This window comes from Python bivittatus, unplaced genomic scaffold, assembly GCF_059951505.1.
Source record: "Python bivittatus isolate LINGU-HERP-01145 unplaced genomic scaffold, Pbiv_v1 ctg000050_np1212, whole genome shotgun sequence".
NCBI classification, from domain to species: Eukaryota; Metazoa; Chordata; class Lepidosauria; order Squamata; family Pythonidae; genus Python; species Python bivittatus.
In genome coordinates, this window is record NW_028277033.1 from 1811062 (window position 1) to 1829005 (window position 17944).

Sequence of the window (17944 nt, forward strand, 5' to 3'; positions counted from 1 at the left end):
CCACTGACAAGCACTGTGGATCCACTGAGCCTAGACAGCCCTTGTTGTAGGGGTGTATGTAACATACCCCCTCCCTGATAATTAGTAGAATTGCATCTGGAAAGCCTGGGAGCCAGTGCTCCCAGAATTGCACATGCCACTGCATTCTGGACCATTTGCAGCTTCCAGTGGTTTTCAAGGGCAGCCCCATGTAGAGCACATTGCAATAATCTAATCAGTAAGTAAGTATATAAAGTATTAGTGACTATGAACAAGGCCTCCTGAATTTGTGCAAACATCCCTCTGGCCATGACTGTCACCTGCTCTTCTAGCAGGAGCTCTGAGTCCAGGAAGACCCCCAATGTACACCAGTTCTGTCCAGGGGAGTGCTACCCTTTCTAGAGCCAAGGGCGTCATCTTTCCTGACCTGGATGGCCAAAAACCCACAGCCATTTCATCTTGCTAGGATTGAGTTGCAGCTGCCTTCTCCCCATCCAGGCCTTTACAGCCTCCAGGCATGAAGAGCATCATCTGCCTGGCATGGGGTAGAGTGTATAATTGGGTATCATCAGCATAGTGATGATACTGAAACCCATGCCGCTGAATGATCTCACCCAGCAGCTTCATACAGATGTTAAATAGGAGTGGTAAGAGACCCAAGCCCTGAGGCACCCCACGCAACAAGGGCCTTTCCCTCCCTACCAACACTGGTATCTCCCCCCGAGGAAGGAAGAGAGCCACTGCAAAACAGTTCCCCCCACTCCCAACCCTGAGAGCTAGCCCAGTACAATGCCATGGTTGATGTATCAAAATCTGATGAGAGATCTAGGAAGGCCAGGATATTCACAGCATTCCCATCCCAAGCCCTCCAGAGGTCATCCACAAGTGTGACCAGTGCTGTCTTGGTTCTATAACCTGGCCTGAATCCTGACTGAAAAGGGTCTAGATAATCCACTTCATCCAGGCCCTCCACAGCTGGGAGCCCACCACCATTTTGACAACTTTCCCTAAAAAAGGGAAGGTTGGATACTGGATGGATGGGCTTTGTCACCAACCTACTCACACATCCTAATCAGAGCTCCCCATTGGAGATTCCACAGGTGTGCTTTCAAGAATTGTTGGTGTCAATTCATAGTGCTCCCTTTTGCTCTGACATCAGCACCCATAGTACTTATCAAGGTAAAGACAGCTTTCATGGACCATATAAGAAACCAAAGGGTCCATGTTTATGCTCCCCTAGATGATCTCCTCTGAGCACCCTTGATGGTAAAGCCAATAAACAACTTCAAGCCAACATTCATTTCCTACTGAAGCATGGACTTGTGATGAACTTAGCCAAGAGCACATTGGCACCAAGCTGATTACAGCATAAGAGTTGATCCCATGGGCCCCCTTCAACTACAGACTGGTACAGGGCTCCCTCCCAATTCAGGATCAGGGCACAGTAGTACTTGTATATAACTGTGCCAAGCAAATTAATCTAAGCCCTACATTAGTGTCTAGTCCCAGCCAGCCTAGCATGGGGAATAACTAATTGGGGATCAGATGACCACAGATGCCATCATGCATCTGGTTGAGAAGACAGTATAGCTAGTTTTGAAAGCACTATCAGACAAAGTCATTGGGCACCACTAGTTGGTGCAAGTAGATAACTATACAACAAAGTTTTTGAGATTGCCAGAGTGGATCTGGATCAAAAGACATTCCAAAAGAAATCACTTTTTTAAGGACAGAGCAAAGAAACACCTCCGGTCCATATTAGCAGAACAATAAAAAGGAGTAGCTGATTTCCATGGTGGGGTGGGCTAAGTTACCAGTGTCTGTTGCTGAGACAATGGGTCCTATATCCAGAGATGTTTCATAAGATCTCAACTGGATGGGGACTGAATTTGTTTCAGCCATGCAATAAACTAGATGATCCTCAGTTGACAAAAGATCTCCCCGTGTATTTTGCTTCAAGAAATCAAAACTTCCACACAATTCCACACAATAATAACCAGTGTGCAAATAGAGGAATGTATATGTTGCTTTATTTTGTATGGTTGAGATTTTGGCAGAGAGAAGAAAATGAGGGCTATGCCAAGTAAGATACCCTCAAGCTTTTCTCTTCAAGCCTAGGAAGTTGCTTGAAATAAAAACATGACAGTAAGATGATCATCATAATTAAAATACCTGTCACAGATTATTTCCCTCACCTCCTATCCTAATTTCCCTGTCCCCTAGGATAAATCTGGTTCTCTCCTTCACCATCTGACAGCTGTAAAATACATGCCTCAGATGATTGCTAGAGTAACTTCATTGTTTAAAAAAGATAGCTGATTTTGTGTAACTGTATTGCTTTATGAATGGTGTCTTGTGAAATCTTCATAAATGAAGCAGAATGAAAAATAAAGGCTGTTGAAGTGAAGAATGTTTTAGCTATTGCCTCTTTCCTTTCAATTGAAGATAAGCGTAGAAGAGATTAGCTCAACATGGGTGTCTGATTTAACCCTAACCATCCTATCCTTGCAACTCTGTAAGAGATGGGAAAATTCCATTTTCAGTTCCTCAGCCTTTTGACTGACAGCTACTCCAAGGAAGAGGAGGAGATTTCTAATGTGAATTCAGTGGATTTCCCTCTATCGTATTAGAAAAATTATTTTTTTCTACAAAGAGATGTTTTGGCTGTCTTATATTTTTTGATCTAGTTATAACGGTGACTATCAGGTTTTTAATATTGCAGACATGTTTTAAAATAGTAAGTGGGACTCATAAGCACAAAGCATTGCATCGTATCCCCACACTCTATCTGGAGAATGTTCAGCAGCAAATTACACTGTAGTGCCCTTGACTCTTTCAATTCAAAAACTTTTTCAAATTCTCTCATATAAAAGATCACTTTGATGAGGCAAATGGAAACAGGAGAAGATGACCATGTTCCATTTCTTCTTCCTGATTCTCCAAACCTCACTACCCTTTTGTGGTACTTACTCTTATCTCCTTTCTCATACTCAAGTATGAGAATACTCTCATCCCATTTGTTCTCAGCTTTTAAGTGTCCTTGAGTGACTCCCACAGACAGCCTAGCATCTGTTTCTTTAGGTTCTTTTTTCCCCCACTCCTCTGAAATAGAAGTGAAGTTTCCACATACCTGGCCCATAATACAAATTTTCACTGCTTGTATCCCTCTTCTTGTGATTCAAGGCAACGCAGAAATTCTTCATCCTTTTGTCATTTTCAAGAAGATATAGGTTGATCTGCTATGTCAGGTCAAGCAAGTGAGGCTGTAAACCATTCTTAGCACTTAAAGCCTTATCATTGTGTACTTTATTTAATTCTGATAATGCAATTCTTTCTTTTGGATGGCTGAATCTTAGTCCAGTTTTATCTTAGTAGCCTGCCATTGAAAGGAAGGGTGACTTTCAGACCACAAAATTGGAATCCTCAGATTTTGCTTCCCATCTCTGTGGTAGCTTATCAAGAGTGATGTCCTTGAATCTATGAGACTTCCAGTGTCAATCTGAGAAAAGACAGACTAGCTTCATCTGGTCTATGATAGTCTGGTTTCAGTGAGTCATGTCCTAATGAACTCACTGTTTTCCATATTTGTGCTCTAGATGGGACCACCCTGGAAGATGATGCAAAAGCCTCAGCTAGTGCAGATACAGCAGATAGATTATTAAGTAGGGTGCCTAAATGAGATCATGTAACACTGATCTCTTAAGCATTGCACTGGATTCCAGAGACCTATCGGATCCAATTCAAGCTCTTAACTCTAGTCAGAGAAGTCCAACATGATTTGAGGCAATCTCCTCTGCTCTTACCTGGCTTGTACAGTAAGATCAACTGGAGAAGGCTTTGCTAATGGACCACAATGTGGGTGTGGGCCACATTGAGGTGAGTAGGATTGTGGGCTCAACCCCAATGAGCTCTCGTGGGACTACAGCTAACTCCTACATTGTCCAGTTTAAGATAATAGCTAAGATGTTATCTGTTCTTTGAGGGATTTTCAAGATAAACGTTTCCACAAAATGCCATCAACCGTCTGTTGCCTTTTCCAGTTGTGTGTGTGTTTTAAAATATATTATTCACAGTTGGAAGCCATTCTTGTACTGCTTTGATTTCATATTGTTTTTATGGTTATATTTGGGCTCTTTCAGGAGGAAAAGTGGTAGGTGTAGATAGACAAACTATAATGAATGTGCTGAATGGGTTGCAAAAAATGTTGTGGTAGAATTGAATTTGATTATGAAATAAGTATTAGTTAGCATGCAGTGTGTTTGATAAGCAGCACACTCATGGGTTTATTTCACTCTCAGAGATAAAAAAATATAGATACTGAGTAAAAAATATTGACACTTCTTAGGCTATTTGTTCCAGCTTCTAAGTCTCCTGCAGAGTACTTTGACAGCCATATCAATGGGTCTCTTTCCCCAGCTCTTTAGATTTAACTGAGTTGAGTCGATTTCTACCACAGCTTCAAGTAGCTGTTACAGAACAAGCAAGACATCCTAATAAAGCTGTGGATGTGTTTCCTCAAACTTCACATTGATTTTACTTGGTCTGAGGGAAGCAAGTCTTTAGCATAGCATTAAGGTAGATGAGCAAAGCTGCAGTTTTTCATTGCCATCTGTCTTGGGTAGAAAATTCAGTAAAAGCTGCAGGAAGATAAATCAGAATGGCTGGAACTGAAGCCCTTAAAATAGAGAGCTCTGTGACACAGCAAGTAGGAGAAAGTTGCATCTGGTAGCTTTGTAGAAAATGTCTTCTCAGAGTGCCTGTGCTTTGGAGAGATCCTGAGGCTGATGCTTTTCCAGTATGCTTTTCTGGGGAGCCCTGGGGAACATGTCACAATAGAGGTTCACAAGTTCCGCGTGGCCAGGGCTTATCAACTAAGGCATCGTTCCTGGATTCACGTAAAGATGGTTTACAAACCACAGTCACACCCCAAGTCAAAACTAAAACCACGTTTTGGCTTAGCATGGTTGGGGAAAGTGATTCTTCCCCTTGTTTCATCAGCAATTTGGCGGAGCCAGAGTTAGGTCAGCCCGGCATCAGAAAGCAATCCAGATTTGGACTTGAGATAAATAGTGAAAGCTGAGCAACGTTTAATGCATGTGGATTTTCCTAGTTGATTTTTATCCCAAGGGGAAGTGGGGGCTTAAGAACAGTAGGGCAGAGCAAGGAAAAGGAACAGAAATAGCATCAGGAGAGGGACAACAGAAAGAGTGGGCATTTGCAGGAGTCAAAATAATATAGGATCTGATGACTGGCAACACTATTAACTCCACATCACCACTCTTCTGACTTCCAAAGCTTTAGATGTGTCAGTACTTCTGAATGGATCTCACAGTCTGTTATCAGCAATGGCCAGAGAGATCCCTCTGGAAGGCAGATGTAGTTGACAGCAATTGCACTCCTTGGTGTTCTTTGTCTTCGGTCCTCAGAGTACGCTAGCCCTGAATATAGTTGTTTCATTTCATTATTACAGCTGGTAACTGTTAATGAGACTTGTCCTTGGTGAACTTGTCTAATTCCTTTTCAAAGCAATCTAAGTTGATTGGCATGAATACATTTTACAAGTTCATGATGCACACAAAAGTTAATCACACAATGTGCTGCCCAAATCTGGGTGTTAGAAAACCATGAAAGCTTTTCTCCTTCACATGTCAAAGTCTGTGGCAGAAACTAGATTACATGCTTGTAAAGATGTCACTGTGCAGGGGAAGGATGTGCAGAACCCCAAGGATGAAGACAGAAAACAATGCCACATGTTCTCTGTGTGGCACCATGCTGCTGCTTTGCTGGTTTTCCAGAGTTAGCTCTAGCAAAGGTTCACAAGCATATCTGTCTCTGAGTGGCTTCAGTGCTAAATTCAAATGCACCTAGATGGTTCTTATGTCAGTGCCTAAAGGAGAAGTCTTGGTCCATGCTCCATTTGTTGGATGTGAAAATTCATGATAGAGATAGATACACACACACACACACACACACACACACTCGCAGGGGGAAAGTGTCAGGGCGAGCTTCCATACTCTTGAGAAAATGTAGAACCTGTTCTGTCCCCGCCTGTTGAAATAGGGCTGAATTGCTGAATATGCTACTGGTCTCACATTCTGTTCAGAATTTGCCCATTTACTCAGTGGGTCTAATGCAGAATGTGTGTGGTATGTTTGTTCTCCAATCCTCGTAGTACAAAATTAGAGCCAAGTTTAGTCTAGAAGGCATTCTGAATTAAGCAAGCTTCCATAACGTGTAGCCAGGTTTTCATTTAAAAAAAAGCAGATCTGTTGCAAGTCTTGATGGCCATCTGCTACAGAGTGAAATCCTAGCGTCTTCATCACGCTCTCTCCTTTTAGCTTCTTCCTTGGTTGTGATTGTGAGTCATCTGGTGCGAGCCCTGCGTGTCTGCTCTGCCCAGAGCAAACTGAAATTGACTAGCCTTGTGGGCATCCCATCCGCCATGCTAGTTACTCCGAGTGATTTCAGAAAGCGCAGTATTATTAACAAGGAGCTGGGCAATGATTGAATATAACAGCAGGGCCTCCGTAAATAACACATCGCTGGCTGCGCTGAGCAGCTGCTGCTGCCGAACATAAAAGGCCAGGGAGTGTATTAAAAGGTAGTGGCAGTTCTTCCCTTTTTGAAATATCGCCCTGCTTAAAAATCTTATTTTACAAGTTGAGCCGTTCAGATGTGCTTCCTGCACACGGAGCTAGGGCTACGTGTCCTGGAGCAGAAGGGAAGTTTCGTAGCTTTAAACCAATGAATATAAGGAAACAAAACCAAAGCAGAGCAAAAGGCGCAGAAACAAAATGTACAATTTTGGAAAAGGTTCTTTATTAAAAACAGACAGGCACCCACAGCTTTCTTTTCAGTGGAGCCTCATTTATTTGTGGCTGAAAAAAAATGACTTTGCTATTTTTGTGGCTTAAGAAAAAATGACTTCGCTATTCTTATTTTGACTTCTGAAGAAAAGTGTTTTGACCAAAATAACAAAAGAGTTTTTAGCCCCAAAGTTTAGCCAATAGCCAAGGCTTATTTTAATTTTATTTAAACAGTTAAATGTTATAATTTGAAACATCTGAAAATTTTTATTCAGTACAAAACACAGATACTTGTTTTAGCATATTTTTAGATGTATGTATGTGGCTTCCACAGGGAAAAAAGAAAATATAAATACCACTTTCTTAATTCTGTATGTGAGATGCCTGTTGTATGTCCCATTCCATAACCAAAACCTGGAATCTGAGTGTGTGTGGAATGTCAGATGTTCTAGATCAGTGCTTTTTAAACTTGGCAACTTTAAGATGTGTGGACTTCAACTCCCAGAATTCCCCAGCCAACTGTTCCAGATCCAAGTGCAACTGTGTAATGCTTTATTGGATTGTAATAATAACTAACAATCATCAGAGCTACATAATCCCTTTGACTATTCATAATAATGATAATTTATTAAATTTATATGCCACCCAACTCCCAGTGACTGTTAAGTCCATTTTGTTGTAATCTGGTCAGAATGATTGTGCCATTGTTGATTAGGGGAGATAAGCAAGACTGTGTCTAGGGGTGAAAAAAATCTTAGTCTACTGAGAGTTGAGGTAGCCCCAGCTGACCACAGGAGTTTCGGGACAGTAGCAGGCAGGACCAGCTGTAGATATGCCAAGCTCCTCAAAGTCTGATTCTGACACCAGCCATCCTTTCTTATTTTTAAACCTAGCGTATTCAGAGGCTGCAAGATGGACTTATTCATAGTGATCAGGACTCATGTTGTTATTTACTTTTAAAGAATATATTATCATGTTCACAGAAAACAGGTCCCATCCTTAGGTAATTGTGTGTAATCTAAAGGCACCAGAAACAAAGTTGGTGTTTTTTCTGTTGCCATGATTTAGTGACCTTAAAATACAAAGCAATATATGCCTGAAGATTTTTTTATTTTAATCAAGGGTAGCAGTCTTTTTTTTTAATTTGGCATCACATCAGGAAGATCAAGCATGAAATCGTGCTAGAAGATGAAGAAAATCCTGCTTAACTTTTTATTATTATCAAGCAACTATTTTTAAGTAAATTACTACAGTACTTAAAATATTTTAATTAAAAAGAACTGAACATGGTGGCAGATATAAAAGAAAATCAACTCTAATTAATTGGACAAAGGGTGGAAATACAGAGAGATCTTCCAGGACAAAGACTTCCATAATCTGGACAAAGTCAAAGAAAAGTTGCATGCACATCCTGGCCAGGTGAATCTTAGAGTCCTGGTCCTTGGATTGAGAACAGATGCATCATCAAAATGATTCATTTGCAAGTATTGCTGCTAACTAGTTTATAAGCAGAAAGTCACTTGGGTTCCACAGGATAAATAAAAATATTTCATTTAAAAATTATTAGGTAAAAATAGGTGGTCTAATTAAGTGTATTGTGACTGAAATGTTTCCGAAGTCAGAGTATATGAAACTATAAGAGCGATGGTTGAAGGTAGATTTAAAACAAGTTTGTTAGTATAAAGAACAACTCTGGCACTATAATTCATCAACTACCTATGGGTGTGTAGAGCTATGCAGAGATCAGGCCAGGGTACAGTACAGAGATAGCACTAGTCGATGACTTTTCATGGAGCCAGGAGGGGGATGGTGCACCCATCCTTCTGCTCCTTGATCTCTCACTGGCTTCCAATGCCAACAACCACAGTGTCCTTCTGGACTGGCTGTGGGAGTTAGCAAGAGGGGGCACTGTGCTGCAGCGGTTCACCTACTTCCTGAGTGGCCAGTCCCAGTTGGTGCTGACAGAAGGGAAGAGATTGTGCCCATGGTCCCTCACTTGTGGAGCACCTCAAGGTTCAACATTCTTACCCCTCACCTCACCCAGAATGCTGATGATACCCAATTGTTCATCTAAACCATGGGCTGCACAAGTAAAGCTGTCAAGGTACTGACCCAAAATCTGGAGGCTGTTTGGGTCTGGATGGGGAGAAAGAGATTCAGATTCAAGACTGAGTGGCTGTGGCTGTTTGGGCACCCTGGGCCTGGGACATTTTCACCTTTGGTTGTGGATGGGTTGCATTTCCCATTCAAAACTAGTGCACAACTTGAGGTTCTCGTGGATCTCCTGCTCAAAGGGCAGGTGGCACTCCAGAGGGCACTAACCTTAGCACACTTTAAAGCACTTGCTATGGTGGTTCCTGAGGGCAGATACAAAAAATCCATGAGCTAAGATAGTGCCATTATGGAGAAGGGTCTGTTGAAACCATAGTCCATGTCCTACTATACTGTATTTTTTAAAAGGATGCAAGGGTCCATCTTATTACTTCCCATTTAATAAGGTACCCAGACAGTTCTGATTTCTTTTATGCATAGTTGTTATCAGAGCATTGTGATTTTGTTCCAACCATTGTTGATTGTTGTATTCTGATCAGTGACTATAATAAATACATATATGTGTAGAGAGTAAAGAGGATGGCCTTAACGGAGAGAGGGGAGATCCACTACCAAAGCAACAAAAAGGAAAACATAGCTTAAGTCCAAACAATGGGGGAGGATTATGAAAATGTCTCAGGCTGACACCTCCTTAATTCACTTGAGTATAAGAAAGAGAGGAAGTAAAGCATAATCAGACTTGCAAAGTTCTGTTACTATACCCAATCTTAATAAAAGTAGTTTTAATGTGGAGTTGATTTCTTGGTCTGATCTGCATCTTGGGACTGACAGTATGTAAGTATGAGCAAGTGGCAGCTGTGACCAGGGAGGTCTTTGCACAGCTTTACTTTGTGCACTAGTTGTGTCCTTTCCTCAGTTGGGAGGCCCTTCAGACTACCACTCATGCCCTGGTCACTTCACAATTGGACTACTGCAATGTACTGTACATGGGGCTGCCTTTAAACACCATCTGGAAGGTACAGCTGGTCCAAAATGCCATGCAGTTACGGGCACTTCTCATTAATGCCCATGTGTCTTCGCTGCTTTGTGAGCTCCACTGGGTTTACTTCCAGGTGCAGTTCAAGGAGTTGGTTGTCACCTATAAAGCCCTTCATGGCATAGGGCCTGATTATTTAAGGGAATGCCTGCTCTAGTTGTTTCTGCCCATCCAGTATAATTGGGCAGAGTAGGTACACTCCAGGGCTGAGGTAACACGCCTTCTCTGTCACAGCCCCTGCCCTCTGGCATGGCATCCCCTTGCATTTACATACAGCTCCCACTCTTCAAGTGTTCAGAAGTCTCTTAAGACCCAGCTCTGGGTTAGGGTACAGCCCCTTTCTATCTTTTTTTTCCTGGATGTTAGGTGGTCATGTTTCTATAAATTATGCATTCTTTTAAATATTATAAGCCACCCTGAGCTTATCTGGAGTTGAGTGGCCTCAAAATCCAATAAATAAATAAATAAAATAAGATTAGACGGGCAAAATGTGATTATGAGTGCCTGCATAACACTTGTCAGGAACATCTTAAGCAAAGATCACATGGCACTGGGAGGGAAGCCACCATCCAGAAGAAGGTGCAGCCTCTTTAAGGTGTTCCTGGCAGATGCTGCGTGTGCACCCATGTGTGCTTCCAGCCACATTCTGTTCCTTGAATCTGGAGCTTTGCACAGGCATAGTGCTGTGTCCCTTCCCTCTTACTAGAACCAAAAGAAGTTGAGGTTGAATTTGAAGCTTTTCAAAAGAGTACTTTCATACTATTGTTCATCGTGTCTGAGGAACAGTTGGCACACTTAAGGGAATTGGGGGTTGGAAGTTCCATTCTGTGTTGATGGTTTTACTCCTATCTTTTCATATGCAACCAGAAAGAGATAGTGGTGGACCTCTGCTTGATCCCTTGGGATCCCACAAGGTTTCATCTTGTCTCCCATGTTAATTAAATCTATCTGAAGTCACTTAGAAGCATCATCTGCAGTTTGGACCTAGTTGTCATCAGTATGCTGATGAAGCACTTCTCCTTTCTACAGACTTTGGGTTGTGTAATCCTTGGCCCACGGTCTACAAGTTGGCTGTCTCAGTCCCTTTTGGCATAACTCCAATATGCAGGCAACAGTTACTATTTATTTAACATTGTCAGAAGCAAAGAAATCAACAAAATAGACCATCAACATTACAAATATTCCCTAATAACCAACACTTCACTTCCCACTCTTTAGATCTGCCTGGGTGAATTTAAAGTTTGTGTCATCAAATTTGCTATGATGCCAAATTTGAGAGAGCTTTGCAATCTATATCCAGCCATGGAACACAGAGCAGGTTCCAGCTGCAAGGATTTGATGGTGTTGCAAGCATCAGCAGGAGTATTTTACAGCTCTGTTTTTGCCACTCCTAGGCTGCACGTGTGACTAGCCAGGTCCAGTTGCTTCAAAGATATCATGTATTGAACAGAACTACTTACTGATGTCCTGTTCCACCAATGCCTGTTCAAGTCACAATCCACAATGGATATCCTGAGACATCAGTTCGGAGGGAAAGAACTCCACATTCTTTTTTGTGCCACATTCCACAGCAATCATGCAGATGATAGCTGTCTTCAGCTATACAGTTGGACATAATCAGAGTCACTAGATTGTCTCCAGGGTTAAAGGACAGAATGTGGGACATAAGCTGCGTCTGAATTACCAGTTGTGGACAGGATTGCATCCTATCTTAGGGATCACTTTACAGTGGGGCAAAAAAGTATTTAGTCAGCCACCAATTGTGCAAGTTCTCCCACTTAAAAAGATGAGAGAGGCCTGTAATTTTCATCATAGGTATACCTCAACTATGAAATGGGGAAAAAAATCCAGAAAATCACATTGTCTGATTTGTAAAGAATTTATTTGCAAATCATGGTGGAAAATAAGTATTTGGTCAATATCAAAAGTTCATCTCAATACTTTGTTATATATCCTTTGTTGGCAATGACAGAGGTCAAACGTTTTCTGTAAGTCTTCACAAGGTTTTCACACACTGTTGCTGGTATTTTGGCCCATTCCTCCACGCAGATCTCCTCTAGAGCAGTGATGTTTGGGGGCTGTCGCTGGGCAACACGGACTTTCAACACCCTCCAAAGGTTTTCCATGGGGTTGGAGACTGGCTAGGCCACTCCAGGACCTTGAAATGCTTCTTACAAAGCCACTCCTTCGTTGCCCAGGCGGTGTGTTTGGGATCACTGTCATGCTGAAAGACCCAGCCATGTTTCATCTTCAATGCCCTTGCTGATGGAAGGAGGTGTTCACTCAAAATCTCACGATACATGGCCCCATTCATTCTTCCTTTACACGGATCAGTCATCCTGGTCCCTTTGCAGAAAAACAGCCCCAAAGCATGATGTTTCCACCCCCATGCTTCACAGTAGGTATGGTGTTCTTTGGATGCAACTCAGCATTCTCTCTCCTCCAAACACGACGAGTTGAGTTTAGACCAAAACGTTCTACTTTGGTTTCATCTGACCATATGACATTCTCCCAATCCTCTTCTGGATCATCCAAATGCTCTCTAGCAAACTTCAGACGGGCCCAGACATGTACTGGCTTAAGCAGGGGGACACGTCTGGCACTGCAGGATTTGAGTCCCTGGCGGCGTAGTGTGGTACTGATGGTAGCCTTTGTTACTTTGGTCCCAGCTCTCTGCAGGACATTCACTAGGTCCCCCCATGTGGTTCTGGGATTTTTGCTCACCATTCTTGTGATCATTTTGACCCCACGAGGTGAGATCTTGCGTGGAGCCCCAGATCGAGGGAGATTATCAGTGGTCTTGTATGTCTTCCATTTTCTAATTCTTGCTCCCACAGTTGATTTCTTCACACCAAGCTGCTTGCCTATTGCAGATTCAGTCTTCCCAGCCTGGTGCAGGTCTACCATTTTGTTTCTGGTGTCCTTCGACAGCTCTTTGGTCTTGGCCATAGTGGAGTTTGTAGTGTGACTGTTTGAGGTTGTGGACAGGTGTCTTTTATACTGATAACAAGGTCAAACAGGTGCCATTACTACAGGTAACGAGTGGAGGACAGAGGAGCCTCTTAAGGAAGTAGTTACAGGTCTGTGAGAGCCAGACATCTTGCTTGTTTGTAGGTGACCAAATACTTTATTTGCATGATTTGCAAATAAATTCTTTAAAAATCAGACAATGTGATTTTCTGGATTTTTTTTTCTCATTTTGTCTCTCATAGTTGAAGTATACCTATGATGAAAATTACAGGCCTCTCTCATCTTTTTAAGTGGGAGAACTTGCACAATTGGTGGCTGACTAAATACTTTTTTGCCCCACTGTAGTTCACTGGGGATCTTCCTTGATCCAGGATTGCTATTGGACAGCCACATAATATCCATGGCAAGGAGGGCTTTTTCTCGGCATCCATACCTAGAAGAAAAAGATCAAGATTCAGAGATTCCTGTGCTAGTTATTTCAAAGCTAGGCTATTGAAATGCCATTTTCATAGGGCAGCTCTTCAAGATAGTCCAAAACTTATGTATAAAGCAGCATAAGTTATGCATGGGGCCTCCTTGGGGCCTCACAGTGCTCCATGTTGAAGCAACTTCGCTGGTTGCTGGTCACCATCTGAATCCAATCTCATATGTCCATGATAAAGCTCAGGGTGGCCCAAGCAATTTACAGGATTAACTACTATAATGTTAAGAGAAGAACCTTGAAGTAAAGAAGGATCGTGCAACAAGAATTCTGTCATGACAAGGTTAAGCCACCAAGCATCTTACTGGCCCATTTCAAGCTTCAGGACAGTTAAGTTTTCATGCCTGATGCTGTCTTTGTATCCAGGCATTTATCCTTTAAGGTTGAATGTTAATTTAATGAAGAGCAGATTGTTTTTCACTGTGTTATTGAGAACTGTATGACTTTGACTAGACAGACGGCTTCAGTTCTGGAAGTGCAGGCATGCTTGATAGGTAGAATGCCTTGGCAGCACCCAGAGGGTCCTGGCAGCATTGTGCATAATTGAGATTTTTGTGGCATTTTCCCTCAAAGTATTTTCTTTCTGCCTGGTAATTCATTTTCATCTCTTTTGGGCTTGAATGCTTTCCACTGAAAGCAATTGTCTTCTATACACATTCCTTAATCTTTGTATTTATATGACTATCTCTAGCTTAAAACCTACTTGTGGAATTGACAAAAGCTTACTTACTCATCAGCCATCCAGTAACAAGTTTCTGGACTTAAACAGTACATCAGATCAAAAAAATTGCAAATCCAATAAAACAAAAATAAATAAAGCAGTCATAAAGGCAAACTGCTGATGTTTCTTACATTGTTGCTTGGCATTTCTTAGGGCTGGAGAAAACCAAACTTTCAATTATCAGAAGCCAGTTGTTTTAATGAGAACAAATCTGGGCCCTTCTACCTTAGGTAGATCTGCCAAAGTTTCTTTAGGTGAGTTGAAGAAAACCCACCTGCATAATAGGAATTTCCATAACTGCTGACGCTCTTCACTTTTACATTAAAGTGAAACTGCCTTGAGTCCTTGTACATTTCTTCTGAAAATATGAAATTAATTACTGAAAACTCTAAATGTTTTCTATGCTTCTAATGTTTCTAATGTGCATACCATGATTGTATCTTGCTGTTTTGGCTTCATCAAACATTTCATCTCTGATAGTGAGAATCAAACTAATAGTTACAAAATTAGAAGCCAGGCACCCCAAGCGAATGACCAAAGTTGGTTGGTCATACTAGTTGTCACAATTCCAAAATCATAATCACTAAAGCATGAAGAGAAAATTACTTCTCTTAATTGTTCACGTTTCTAAGAAGGTAGTTAAAATATATGAAGAACAGTCATAGAACTGGAAAAGCCTTTGGATATTATCTAGTCAAGGGATTCATAACGTATTTTAGACCACACTTGATCTTAGATGGTAAAATTGAGGGCTGCATTCAGGAAAGTAGACAAAACCAATGGGGCTAAACCAAAGGGATATTTGATTTGGTATTTTAAAAATCTTATTAAATTAACGAAATGCAGTCTAATATGATTCCTCTCCCTAAATCACATTTGCTCCTATTTGGTGTCAACAGAATCATCTAATACTGGAAACCAGAATTCATCTGCCATATTCTAATCATGAAACTTACCCTATCAGATCTCAGCCATATCTATCAGATTATAGTTGGTGTCCTGCATGGGTGTCAAGTTCATCCTCAGAAGCCATTGGTTACCCTGGTTTCTGTGCTATATGATTCTCCAAGTTCCTTGGCTTCACTTCCTCTGCCTTTTTTTTTAAACACCCAGGCAAACTTTGCCCTCTCCCCACAGATAGGTGTTACTTTAAGACCCTTTTGCACAGGGGTAAGTTAAGTCATCCTTAAAAAATTATCTACTACCTATGAGTAAAGCAACATGATCCCAATGTCACATTTTACCATTGGTTGAAACAATTTATACTTTTATTTTTGTTATCTTTGGGTATTCATTTACATTTCTGTCATGCTACAAAATTGGTATTTTCATCGAAAAGTAGCAGCTTTGCAATGGCTTTTATGATGTACTTACCAGTTTAAATTTCCCTGAAGCATCATTAAGGAGAAATTGTTATTCTGAGTTAGAGCAAAGAGAAGTTGTAGAATGAAAGGAACAATCCAGATTATGGCATTACCTGCCCCAGATCATGGAATTTTTAAACAGGATTGTGATACAATTCCACAATGTTATTTGGGAAATAGACGGCAAACGTGCCTCAGCATCATTTCCGAAACAAAAAATGTTCCCCTGACTAGCACAGGAACTGTTAAGCCTAATTTTAATCATCCCAGAAATAATGAGAAGTAATGAAACTACTGAAATATATTCTGAGGGGGTTGAAAATAGAGTGAGGGGGGCAAATCTAATTTATTTCTTCTGATTGGGCTTACTTGCCTTTGGCCCAAGCCTACTGTTAATGTAGGGAAGACAAACCACATTGTATGGTTTATTTTTAAATTGTGCAGCCTCAGACACAGGCATATTTAGTAGTCAGTCACTGAATGTGTGGGATCTTTTGGCTTAAATCGCATTTTATTATTGGTCCACCTAAGAAACTTCTTCAGGTGTTTTAGCCCCAGAAAGAGAGAGAGAGAGAGATTGATTTTCCAAATTTATATATGCCACCCATTTCACTATACAAATGACTCTTACCTCACCCCATTCTGCAGCACTTTTACCAATGGTATTAAACATATGATGTAATGTCAGAACGGATCATCCTAATAAAGAAGTCAGCAGTAAACCAAAAAAAAATGGCTTGGCTCCATTAAACAGGCGATCTGCCTTTTAGAAATGGTGTTTCTTTATTATTCTAAACTGATTAACAAAAGAAAAGGGCAAATACCCACAGCAGCATTAAAACATTAACGCATCAAAATTCTAACCCTTGCATTTAAAAACTAATAGTAAGAGATGCCTGCAGACCATGGTTTCTGGAATTCTTCCTAATCTTTTTAACCAGCAGCGGCCATAGGAAGTGTGTGTGCGTTTGTGTAGATGTGTGCACTGGGGAGCCCGGGGTGAGCTGCAGATGCTCTGCTCTGGGTCAGGTGGGGGAAGAAGCTAGCAAAAGGAAAGCCCTCTCGCCTTCCTCCTGGCCACATTGCTCAACACACAGCGTATGCCGCTTGCTCACAGAGATGCACCTTAAGGCGAATGCAGAAGCCCGCAGGTGCAACACAGGAAAAGTGACCAACCTTCTCCTGGCAGAGAGGTTGGAAAGAATTCCAGAAGCCGTGTTCCGCAGGCTTTCCCTCCCTTGTTTTTAATGGCAACCCTTCTCCCCCACCCCAGAGGGGAGGTGTGTTAGGTGTGCTCAGCCTAACATGTTTTTTTTTTTTCTCTTCATCTTGTCCTTCAGGCTTCCTTTCTCAGTTGGTCTACGATCGGCCATTGACGGAGTGCATCCGTGGTGGCCACTATGCCGCCAGCGTGATCGTCAAGCGTTCTGGTTGCACCTTCCCAGAGAAACCTGAGTTCATATGATACTGACAAGCCGAGGGATCAACAGGAAATGTTGCCTACTTCCCTTTTCCCAGTTACTCTGCATTGAAGTTTCTGTACTTCTGTTCACTTGGACCTTAGACACATCTCTTGGATCCCTTTCTCCCCCCAATGTACTAGTGTCGGACTGCCAGACCATCCAGCGTGCAGCTCCCCTGTACGACAGCCCCCCAATTCTCAAGTGCATCCTGAAACCCTTCTAGATATTTTTCTGGTATCCTCAAGTCTGGCCAACACTGCTCACCTCAGCCAGAAGAGAATTCAGTTGGGGAATGGCTGAAATAATGGTACAAGTGTAAGAAAGGGTTGGGCTTTCCTTGATGCTAATGTGGCATTTTACTTACCCACCCAGCTTAATCCTGCTTCTCCTGCAGTAATTAGGAGTACAACCATGATTTTTGGGGTGACCCAAGATTATGTGATCTGGAGTAAGAGGTTTGGGAGCAGATTCCTCAAATGAGGGGCAGGACCTTCATTCTGAATGTAAATTGGATTAGGGCTTGGGAATCTCATTTTTCCAGAGCAGGACCTGGATGTTGTTATAAGTAAAATCCATAATAGGCATGCACCAGTTATGAATCTGTGGCTGTATCTCAAAAGTATAAAAGTATTGTGTGAAAATGAAGTACAGAAATACTCTTGCAGGCTGTTTCTTTGGGATATGCCAAAATGTAATGTTTTATTTCAACGCACAGTTTTAAGTTTTAAGGTATGTCAAATAATGGAAACATCCTTATTTGTATTACAGTATTCAAGACGTACCTTCTCCAAAGTAATTTACTATGTAATTTGATACTGATAAATAAAGGAATTGTGATACAGGAGTTCTCTGGGTTTTTAATTGTGTGATGAGGTTATATTGCAGTAAATAGACCCTTGTAAGAGTAAGTGGAAAGAATTAACCTGTCAGTGTTACTTCACTGCAATTCTTAGTGGTGCTGATAAAAACGCATAATTTAGAAAGGAAGGAAAATATTTCATTAAGTAACCAAAACCTATAACCTTGCCACTTTTAAGTTAATAAGCACTGGATAAAAAAACATTCTGACGAT

The 17944-nt window shown here is 41.5% G+C and overlaps 1 protein-coding gene across 3 annotated transcripts in view; it reads left to right on the forward strand.

Annotated features, from left to right (window-relative positions):
• The window catches only part of ADK (adenosine kinase), a 233151-nt gene extending 215435 nt beyond the window's left edge, over positions 1 to 17716 (forward strand). For all 3 annotated transcript variants that reach the window (XM_088128731.1, XM_088128748.1, XM_088128741.1), the window contains one exon: positions 16750 to 17716. In XM_088128731.1, the coding sequence (XP_087984857.1) occupies positions 16750 to 16874 (125 nt within the window). In that variant the 3' untranslated portion in view covers positions 16875 to 17716. The remainder of the gene's footprint in view (positions 1 to 16749) is intronic.
• Positions 17717 to 17944: the final 228 nt, after the last annotated feature.